The sequence below is a fragment of the Taeniopygia guttata genome, chromosome 14 (genome assembly GCF_048771995.1).
Source record: "Taeniopygia guttata chromosome 14, bTaeGut7.mat, whole genome shotgun sequence".
Classification (NCBI taxonomy): Eukaryota; Metazoa; Chordata; class Aves; order Passeriformes; family Estrildidae; genus Taeniopygia; species Taeniopygia guttata.
The window spans coordinates 15,373,121-15,383,629 of NC_133039.1; the positions used below are offsets into that span (position 1 = coordinate 15,373,121).

Consider the following 10,509-nt stretch of genomic DNA (forward strand, 5'->3'; position numbering starts at 1 on the left):
TTAACAGCTCATTCCACCACTGTGCCATGGGCAGGGACACCTTCCACTGTCCCAGGCTGCTCCATCCAGCCTGGCCTTGGGCACTGCCAGGGATCCAGGGGCAGCCACAGCTGCTCTGGGCATCCTGTGCTAGGGCCTGTCCACCCTCCCAGGGAACAATTCCTTCCCAATAGCCCATCCATCCCTGCCCTCTGGCAGTGGGAGCCATTCTCTGTGTCCTGTCCCTCCATCCCTTGTCCCCAGTCCCTCTCCAGCTCTCCTGGAGCCCCTTCAGGCCCTGCCAGGGGCTCTGAGCTCTCCTTGGAGCCTTCTCCTCTCCAGGTGAGCACCCCCAGCTCTTCCAGCCTGACCCAGAGCAGAGGGGCTCCAGTCCGCCTGATACAAAAGAAGTTTAAAACAAAAAAAAAACAATAAAAAAAGCCCATAACAGAAACAACCCCCTGGAGTTTAGCTGAATAAACAGGCAGAGTAAAGAAGTTCCTAGAAAAGATTTATTGTTTGGAGCTGTCTTTGGCTCTGTGAAGGACTAGCAGGAGGCCCCCCAGCTCAGTCCAGCAGCTCGTCTCTCACCAGCACAGGGAAGCGCCGGCCCCCCTCACAGAGCTGGCTCTGGATGGCCCGGAACAGCCCTGCAGAGCCCTCCAGCAATGGCCTGGCCTCCAGGACAGGCAGCAGCTCTGCCATCATCACCTAGGCAGAAGCAAAGGAGACACTGTCACCAGATCCAGCAGCACTCCAGTATTCCTTGAAGTGGCTGCATAACAAGTGAAATCTAATCAGAGCAGTATGACTAATAACAAGCTAATTGATTGATGGATACTTTCTTTTGTCATATTTAATAAAGGCAGAGTGGTTCATTTTCTGCTCATGAGCTACCTAGGCAGCCACCCAGCATTTCCAGAGCAGAGTCAAGTGGCAGTGCAGCTGCCCTGCTGCAGGGAAGACCCAGCACTGGGATGAGATCAGCATCCTGCAAGAAACTGGAGCTGGTGCTGGTTCAGGAGCTCTGCAGGCACACGGTGAAGTGCTCACTCACCCAAGGGTAAAGTCCAACCCCTCACTCAGGACTGTTACCATCACCTCCCACTTATGCCAGAGGTGTAAGTGGCCAACTCCAGCCCAAACAGGCTACAGGGACTGCTCAGGCTGTCCAACATTCCCTGGCCTGGCTGATGCTTCGTTAAGCCTATGTTGGGATCTCAGCCCACGCTGTCAAACCAGGGCAGCATCAGTATCAGCTCTGGGATTAGGACTGACTGACAACTCAAGCACAGGTCACTTTAATCACTGGACAAAAATTGGTCTTTGTTGCCCTACTCTTGAATTAATGCTCAGACACAGTTTTGCCTGGGATTTTTGTTTTTTTTCTTTTTTCATCTGGTATGAGGTTATGAAGTCTGAGCAGCCTGCACACTAAAACCCACCCAGCCTGCTGCACACTGCCTGCCCAGGAGACAGGACAACTGCATGTATCAGCCACCTCCCTAAAGGCTGCCACAGCTCCAGGAGTGTTGGGACAATGGTCTCAGGCAGGGTGTGGGATTCTTGGGCTGTCTATGCAGGGCCAGGAGCTGCGTCTCTTCCAACTCAAGTTATTCTGTGATTCCATGATTGTTCCCTGGTGGATTCGGAGGAAGACCCAAACAGAATAGAGTACAGGGTATCTGCAGGAGGCTCCCTCTCCTGCTCTACACAAATTTCTGTCCTGTACAAGGGAGCAGGACACAACTGTTCATCTCTGGGAAGTCCCTTTCTACAGACATGAAAGCTTCCTAAGGAAAAAGTTGGCACATGAAGGAGTGATGCACTGCTCCACTTCCATCCCCCTGCTCTGCTCCTGACACCTAACAAGAAACAGATCTTCACCATCAAAGACAGGCTAAGAGCTACCAGGAATTTCTATGATACTTGGCATTCCTCCATGGAAAGGGAGTGGACAGGCTTGGCCTGGAAACAGGTACATCCTTTTCTGGGGTATTTATCTTGTTCCATGCCCACTTACTTCACCTGTCCCAAGAATTTAACTTAGTCTGCACACTCTACACAGAGCTGCTTCAGGCCCTCAGGGCTCACATGGCACAAAGTATCTATTTGGGTACATGTGCAGAAGAAATGAGTCAACCATCAGAGAAGCAGGAATCAGGCTTTGGTCACCACTTTATTTTGGGCAGGCAAAAAAACCCCCAAACCCTTCATAATCCATAATTCAGGATCACAGCACTGAAATCCCATTTAAAGTCAGGTAGAAATCTGTCTTCAGTCACAGGGCTGCAGACAGTTATTAATAATGCCTCTCTGGCTTACAAAAAAAATTACTTTTCCACAGCCTCTATCACTCAGGTCAATGGCAAAGAATAGGTCAAAGGAGTAGATTTGATTCACATATCTTCTCTGCCCTTTGCTGCTGGCTGAGAAGAACAACTAATCCCTGTGTGGCAAACTCTGCTCAGGCTGCTGAAGAAGCTGACACCTCCTACCCAGTTCTCAGAATGGTAAAAGCAAGATTAGCAGAACAGTGGTTTGAGATTTGAAAGGAAAGCAACAGAGAACAGAGGAGTTCACCAGCTGGAAGTCACACAGAAGGGAATGAGGGAGTGGCTGCCCTAATAGGGCTGTAAAGGCCTGACAAAAGGGGCATTACCAACAACATTCTCCACTGTCAAATTCTTTCAGAATAGGGAAATAAAATCTTATCAGGAGAGTGTCAGGCATGTAAGAGCCTCTGCTCTGGCCCCAACAAGAATGAAGTCCCATTCACCAACAAAGCAAACAAGCACAAACACAGAAACATCTGGAGTAACACTGGAGGAACATGCCATGCTGCTGCTGCCCATCAACACCTTGTACAGCAGCTGCTGCCCCACAGTTGTCCTTCTCCTTCCCTGCTCTGGGAGCACTGACACTTCTCCAGACTCACCTTTTGTAAGGCAATCTCTTGGTGCAGCATTGACACTTGCAGCTTCAAGGCAAACAGGTCCCTGAGCTCCTGGAGACTGGAGTAACAGAGGAGAGGCACAGCCAGCATGTCTGCACTGTCACACATCTGTCCCCTGACAGGGACACAGGCTGGAGAGCAGCTCCCCACATCCCCAGTGAAGTCTGGGTGCAGCCTCAGCTGGGACTCCAGAGCTGCCAGGGTACAAGAAAAGGCAGGGGACAAAAACATACAACTTAAATCTGTACTTGCAGACTTTATGATCTACTTACTGTTCCCAGAAACTAATGACTAAAGAGACTGTAATCAGGATAAGTTCCTCACACATGGCACAATCAGGACACCCTAAGCTGTGGTCTGCATTGTCCCCTCCCCAGCCCTCTTGAACTGCAACTGCAGTTCAAAGCTCCAAGTCTCTCCTGAACACAGAGGGGTGGCACACAAGTACCACAGATTTGTTCGCCGCCAAAAAATTAAGTGCTCCATTACCATAATCAGGAGAAAAATGACCCTGGTCCAGTGTCCTGCATACAGGGGGCAAAGGGCCACGTCCACACCTGACCACAAACACAGGGACTGTCTCACCTTCTCGCAGCAGCTGCAGCTTCTGCAGGCACTGGGACACTGTGGTTTGCACACCCTCCAAGGTCAGAAGGCTTTCATACTCTTCTTGCAGAGTGGAAGGGTCTACAGTAAAAGCAGAGAAAAGGTGTGAACACTGGAACCTTCCTCTCCAAACAACTTCTAGAGTGGCCTCGAGTTCACCAGCCTTCATTTCAGGTAGAGAGTGTTCCTGTGCTGTGGATGCCAGCCTGGTCAGGGAGAGAGAAACTGAAATTGTTTCTCACAGTGGCTTGTGAGAATTTTTAGGGAGTTGTAGGAATGTGATCAGTTGTTAGTCTAAACAATCTGCAGGTGGTCTTTTTCTGCCTTGCTTTTCTGTTCCTCTCAAGGACGGTGTGTGAGGAAGATGTTATTAACTAACCAATCAAATAGAATGTATTGTATCGGCCTATTTAAGCCGAAGCTTCCTTTCCATTAAAACCTTCTTTTCTTCCTTTTTACACTGCATCTCTCGTCTGTTCTTGTGTCATTCTTGGTGCAAGGGACACTATCCCTTGTGTCCAGCACATGCCAAGAACACAAAACACATGGAACTGGAGCCCAAATCACCCTTATTCTGCCTCCTGCCCTCCCAATGCCCTTTTCCCCTCCTTACCTGCAGGCTCAGCTTCCACATACTGCCTCAGACGGGAGGGGACATCCTGGAGGCCCCTTAATTCCTCCTCTATCTCTGCAGGACTGGGAGTCAGCTTCAGGGAGCAAAACTCAAACAGCAGCAGCTTAAGGAAGGTTCCAGAGAATCCTGAGCCCCAGGCCAGCTGGAATCAGGGCAGAGGGCAGTGGCACTGCAGGGGGAAGGTGAGGACAGCACAGCACAGCTGTGTAGGGCATGCTTGCCTTGTGACCACATTTGGCTGGATCAGAAGTTTTGTAAGTGCTCAACAGCTCTACTGTGAAAAAACCCACTGCTCAGAGACCCAAGTGGAACTGCTGTTATTTGGGGCATAACTCTCTCCAGCCTGGAGCTCACTGCAGAGCAATTGCACCCTGTGCCTGCTAGGAAAGGATACGGTTGTCTGGATTCTCTCCATAAAACGGGTCCTTGCAGCTGCTGCATCTGCACTTGTTTGGCACAGGCGACATCTCTCCCATGCCCTGAAATTCCAAAGAGGCAGGAGGTGGAAGTTATGCTCCTTTGTACCAGACAGTGCTCACGCTGAGCTGTGACACACCAGTGTGGCATAGTAGTGCTTTAATTACAAGTGTCTCCCCCCTCCCCTCTCTCACAGGTTATTTACCAGCCATTCCCAACTCATTCCCACGGCTGCTATCAGGTCAGCAAGGACACCCTGCAGAAAGCATCAGACACTGCAAAGCACCTGTTACTCTCTCCTCTTGTTTTGAGGGGAAGGATCAGAACACAGACAGCACATTTCCATAAGCAGAATGTGAACTCGCAGCACATCCTTCATTCTGTTGGATTGTCCTGCCTGTGTTTATACCCCATGGGAAACAACAAATCTTCTCTTCCTTTCTTAGGAGTAAGTAATTTGCATTTCTCTGCATTTGTTCTGTTAGTATACGTGTACAAAAAAAAAACGAGCAGACAGGACAAACTCTCACCCAACTACTTCATATTCCAAACTTCCTTGTGTTTCTTCTTTAATAATTTTTTTTGGGGGGGACAAAGTGGTATGTTTGGCAAGCAGAATGACAGCAGCATGTCAGGGATGCAAGGCAGAGGTTTAAGGACAGTATCACGAGGAAGCTGGCCAAGACTTCACACCAGAGCCCACCAGTTTTTTGATAAAGCACTGCACAAATAACAGCACTGCTGGAGAGATACACTTCTCTCACAGAATTCAACATCCTCATGGATTCACAGTCCCCATGATATCCATTCCTCAAGGACTGTCTCCCAAAACCTGCTGCAGTAAGCGAGAGCCATCAGGAGGAAGCTTAAAATAGTTCTGCAGTGCCTGCCTAGCTCGAGTGTGCATGTGTCTTCTCTGTAGCCTAATGAGTCTTTTAAATCATGTTAGAATCTGCAGATCTCAGAAATACATTATGCAAAGAAGTGGCAAGGTTAATGGAACAGGAAAGAATAAAAATTCCCAGGCAAGATGCAAACCCTCTACGAGGGATCTTTAGTGCAAAGGTTATTCTCAATCTGTTACTGAGTTGAAAGCAATAGTGAGAAGCATAAAATTACACCAAAGTGATTAGAATACTAAAAGGCTCAATTTAGAAGAGAAAATTAAGGGTATAAAGTCTTTACGACTTGCAGAAGGGCAACTAACAAACTGGTGTCTGATAAATGACAGTTTCCAAGAGGAGGAGGAATTCTTGAGGGCAGCACAAGGGGCTACAATTAGATTTAAAAAAGAGTTTATGCTTAATATTTGAACAAAGCACATAATGAGCAATCTGGTGAATTACGGCAAGATCTCTCAGAGGAAATATGGGAAACTCCTCCAGAAGACTGGAGAATGGACTAGAGCAGGCAAGCCCCAACCACCTGCACCATCCCTGTAGCTGGTTTAGTGTAAGAGGTTTAGTGTAAGTGGTTTAGTGTAAGAGTTCAGCAGCAGGAGCCAGCCTCACACACACACACAGTTGTGGTGCTTCAGGCTGCAAAGGCAGGGTGGGGATGGTTTGGGAAACTCTCCCATCCCACGGGGTGTCCTACTGCAACAGGTGTGTGGCACCACCAGAGACTTCTGCTGCATCCTTAAACTCGAGGTTAAAGCATTCCAGGAACTTCATGACTCAGTGATTGACAGTAATTAGCACTCAGAAAACAAAAGTAGAACCACTGGCAACAGTAACAGAACACATCCTCAGCAGCAGCCCTGCAGTATGGGAGATCTTCCTGCTCCCAGTTCAGGCCCCATGCCCTGTGGGGTCACTGCCTCCCGGGGCACACAGAGCAGCCACACCTGACCCCTCCTCACAGCCTTGAAGCTGGGGGTAACTCTGGACTTAACTTGTCAGACTGGTCTTACCTGGAGTTCCTGGAATAGGCTTTCCTGTAGGGAAGGGGGAGCTTCAGCTGGCATCTGTGAAACAGGAGAAGGATCAATCCTGGCAGCTGGAAAGCAATAACTGAGCCATGTCTTCCAACAGGGAAATGGTGCTTTGTCAAAATCTGAAATTAATTTAGCTGCAATGGGAGATGTCAGTAACTCTGGAGATTGGATCCACCACTGGCTTCAGACTGTCCTCAAGGAAGGAAGATTAAGTTGCTCATTTGACTCCACAGGCATCATGGAGCTGAGCTGGGAGAGCTCCTGCATCCTGGACCAATCAGAGGTTCATCCAGGGTGGCAGCTGGGAGCAAAGCCATGGCACAGACATGGAAACAACACCTCCAGGGAAACTGGTCTGCCATACCCTCTTGCCCTACCTTAGCTGGACGAGGCAGCTTTGCTTAGCACCATATCACACTCAAAGAAATAGGAAAGGGACATTCCAGCTTCCACTGGGATTATGATTCTTACTCCTGAAGCAGAATAAGCCCTAAACTGTTACTAGAAAAACAGAAGGGTTGGCAGTTGTTAGTCACATGCAGACTTGGAATGCAAGGCCACAGCTGGGAATTTAAGTAAATGTTTGAATCCAGATCCCTGTTCCTACAGCAACTATCACTAAAGTGTCCCGGGGCCCTTCCAATGCCAGTGAAAAGGGATCATTTCCTCCCTGCACAAACACAAGAGTTAGGCTGCGGCGGCTGAGAGAAATATTCCTCAAAACTTTCCAGATGCAGATTGAGCTTCAGAGTTTTGTTAAAGCAAAAGAGGAAGAAATTACTTAAACAAGATAGACTTGCATGAATGCAAAGCCAGTCTTCCAAGTATTATTTTGGCACTTTTCCACAGAGAATCTCTGTGGAGATTCTCCTGAAATCCAAACTTCCCCTTCATAATCCTTCCTGCAGCAAACCCTTGAAACAACTGCACTCTAGCCAGTCCTGATTTGTGTAGTTACATGGGCAGTACGTTACAGGTTAACAGGGATGACATCACTTCAAACAGCACTGGGCACATGGTTTAGAGAGAGAAAAGATTCATGCATTATGTATTATCACTGTGTAAAAAACAGAATTTTTAAAAAAATCAATATGCTATAATAGAGAGTACACTCAGAGGAAAGCTAAGGCTTAAGAAAGCTCTACAGAGACAGCTTTCCAAAACACTCACAGGGGACTGTGAAACATCAAAAGTCTTAATTGAAAGGCTTTCAAAGTCCCAGCCATCCAAGAATAAGCCCTTAAAATGAAAACACTTACTCAACCACAATAAAGGCTTTTAAACTGTGAGGAGGATGAAGCTAGGCTGGGACCCCCAGAGCAGCTACAGCCACCAGGATCTGCACACATGCCTGTGAGTATGAAGCAGAACACGAGAGGTGCCCACCTCCCACACTTACCCCTTTTCCTGCAGGGTGCCTGTCCCTGGTGTGATGCTCCTTCCCCGTGTACATGCAGTGTCCTCCTTTTTGCTGGACTCTGCTAGGAAACCAGAACTTTTCTTCCCTGCATCAAGTAACTGCTTGCCAGCAGCCATGGAATTCTTCCCTGCAGCTGAATCCCCTCCAGAAAAGCTTTGCTGCTCATTTGGGGCAGATTCAGACAAGCCAGGTGTCTCCTGGGGTTCAGCTGCTGCACAGACTTCTCTGCCACTGGCACCAGCTGCTGTCCTGCGACTCCTTCCTTGTTTGGAAGTCATCCCTTTTGAGGAAATCTTCCCAGCTGTCCTGAGGCCTTGAGAAACACATCTGGCTGGGACTTTCCTTTGCAGTTTCTTCACATCTGGGTCAGTCCTGTAAGGGGCTCTTAACTGGTATGGAGAGGGCTTCTTCAACAACAAAGGCTTTTTGCTTCCAGCTTTCACATTCCTGCACTCAGGAACATCCTCAACAGATACAGGCACCTGCTGTTCTTCAGCTTTCTTGGGAGCATGCGCTTCACCTGCCCATTTGTGTCCTGTAGCTCCCTGAGTCTCTAATGGAGTTTTCAAGATGCTTTTCCTGACCGTCAGTGCCTTCTCTAAGGCCCTGTTCAGCAGTTCCAGCTCCTCTAGCTCCTTGGGTGAAGGTCTGTCTTCTGCAAGAAGACAAAACATGTCAGAAGGCTCAAACCTGGATGTTTGCCATTTGACTCTTCACTAACTTGCTCTTCCAGGTGGCACAGAAGGAAACGAAACCTAATGACTTGTTGCAGGGGGTATTTTTTTAGATGTGGGAACAGCCACTGTGCAGAGGATGCAGATAGGACGGGATCCACAAGAGGACAGTTCTCGAGCCAACCTCAACAAGGGACATTCCCACTTTTGGGTCAGGCCCGCAGTCACTTTATTGCCGGCTAACAAGACACGACTCAAAGCTAACTCCAAGGAGGAGAGAGGGAGGAAAAAGGCAGAGAGGATATTTAGGTGGTTACAGAGCATTGGAATGACTCCTAACACCACAACAGGCCCGGGGCCGGTGGGACATGAGGGAGCACCGGGGGAAGCACTCACCATGCTCAGTACTGGAGCCTGATTGTGGCTGTGGCCGCTCCTCTTCCTCATCATCCCTGGGGGGAACAAACAGCGACGGAGCCAGCGTTGCTGCACCGGGACAGGGCCAGCACCCCCGGCCCGCGGGGCCGCAGACACGTCTGCAGGAGCAGCGCCCGGGCCTCCTTCCTGCCGCCGGGCCGCCGGGGATGGAGGCCCCGGGAGGAGGCGCCGGGCGGCCGCCACCCGCCCGGGCTGCGCACTCACCAGCGCCGCAGGAGCGCCCGGCTCCGCGCCGCCCGCCGCTCCAGCTCCCGCCGCCGCTCCGCGCCCTCGCCCAGCGCCGCCCTCAGCGCCGCCGCCGCCCTGCAAGGCCCAGCGCGGTCAGCGCCCCGCGGCACCCGGCCCGGCCCGCGGGCAGTATCAGCCTGGCCCCCTGCCCCTCACCTTGGGCCGCAGCCCGCGGGCAGCATCAGCCTGGCCGCGGCCCCGCCGCTGCAGCCGCCGGCCCCGCGCTCCTATGGCCCTGCCAGGACCTGCGGGCGGGGCGCGGCGGAGGCGGGAGCGGCCTCGGGCCTGAGGCGTTCCGGCGGCGCCGGGGCCGCGCTCCGCCGGGCGCGGAGGGTGGCGGGGAGGCGGGGTCCCCGTGCTCGCTGTGCTTGCCCGGCGCGGGCGGGACGGTGCCGGGGATGCCCCGCTGGGCACGGGGAAACTGCTTTTCCCTCCGCTGCCTTCGGCGCTTCCCTCTCTTTCCTACCCCCTCTGAGGGGGCTTGGGCGGGCCCGTCCCACAGCCGAGGTACCCGGCCTCTCCTGGGGCCAGGAACAGTCGGGATTTGTTCCCTCAGGCTCGGCAGTGAAGCGCCCCGAGCACAGAGCCCCGGCTCCGCACAGGCCCCGCAGCTGGAGGGGGGAGCGGGCCCATCCCGGTGCCGGTGCCGGCCCGCTTCCCCGGGGCCGCGGCAGAACCACCTTCCCCCCTTCGGCCCCGCGCACGGCAAGCCGCTGCTGCCGCCCGTGCTTTGCATCGGCAGAAAATAGATTTTTTTTTTTTTTTTTTTTTTTTTTTTTTTTTTAAATGGGGAATCTGCCTTGCTGCGGCTGTGGGAGCTGCCGGGTTGGTAGCGCGGACTCCGGGTGCTGCTGGATCCCGTCAGGATCAGCTCTCGCTGCGGAGCACTGCAGTTCTACAGACGAGCCCGTAGCTGGCACTCGGCACTGTCTGTTCAGGCAGCTGAGGAGCAGGAATCCAGCCCTCCCTCCCCCTTGCACAGCAGAATGAAAGTTAGCGAAAAGTTAGAAAATAGGAAAGAAGTCGTTCTTTGCCTTCAGTGGCTAAACCTTGAGGTTGAGGTGTTCGTGATTCTCTGCAGCGATGTGACCACAGACTTTTAAAAAGAGAAGTTGAGAATTTCAGGTGATTCATCGAGACAGGACTTTAAAACCCCATATAAAATGTTACAAAAAAAACAGATAAGTCATCACACATCGTGAGTTTCCACATTCAGAAACT

At 51.3% G+C, this 10,509-nt stretch overlaps 1 protein-coding gene across 4 annotated transcripts; it reads right to left on the bottom strand.

The window, feature by feature from the left end:
* Window positions 1-477: 477 nt before the first annotated feature.
* Window positions 478-9,940, bottom strand: TEDC2 (tubulin epsilon and delta complex 2). 4 transcript variants are annotated; one of them, XM_041719113.2, is made up of 10 exons: window positions 9,445-9,940; window positions 9,265-9,363; window positions 9,019-9,074; window positions 7,928-8,603; window positions 6,505-6,558; window positions 4,570-4,654; window positions 4,155-4,263; window positions 3,521-3,622; window positions 2,918-3,129; window positions 478-690 (listed from the first exon to the last, which is right to left on the bottom strand). In XM_041719113.2, exons 1-10 carry the CDS (start codon window positions 9,468-9,470, stop codon window positions 547-549), a joined length of 1,563 nt encoding a protein of 520 aa, XP_041575047.2. In that variant the 5' UTR covers window positions 9,471-9,940; the 3' UTR covers window positions 478-546. The 4 variants fall into 4 exon arrangements, with proteins under 4 accessions (XP_041575047.2, XP_072791685.1, XP_072791687.1 ...); XM_072935584.1 differs by lacking the exon at window positions 9,265-9,363 and having other exon boundaries at window positions 9,445-9,938; XM_072935586.1 differs by lacking the exon at window positions 9,445-9,940 and having other exon boundaries at window positions 7,928-8,882; window positions 9,265-9,341.
* Window positions 9,941-10,509: the final 569 nt, after the last annotated feature.

Bases quoted from the DNA above. Each gene is read 5' to 3' on its own strand.
- TEDC2 (XM_041719113.2), bottom strand. From the start codon at position 9,470: ATGCTGCCCGCGGGCTGCGGCCCAAG. The intron at 9,075-9,264 runs GTGAGTGCGCAG...TGTTCCCCCCAG, and splicing joins CGGGCGCTCCTGCGGCGCTG to GGATGATGAGGAAGAGGAGC. The intron at 4,264-4,569 runs GTATCCTTTCCT...CTGCTGTTTGAG, and splicing joins TGGAGAGAATCCAGACAACC to TTTTGCTCCCTGAAGCTGAC.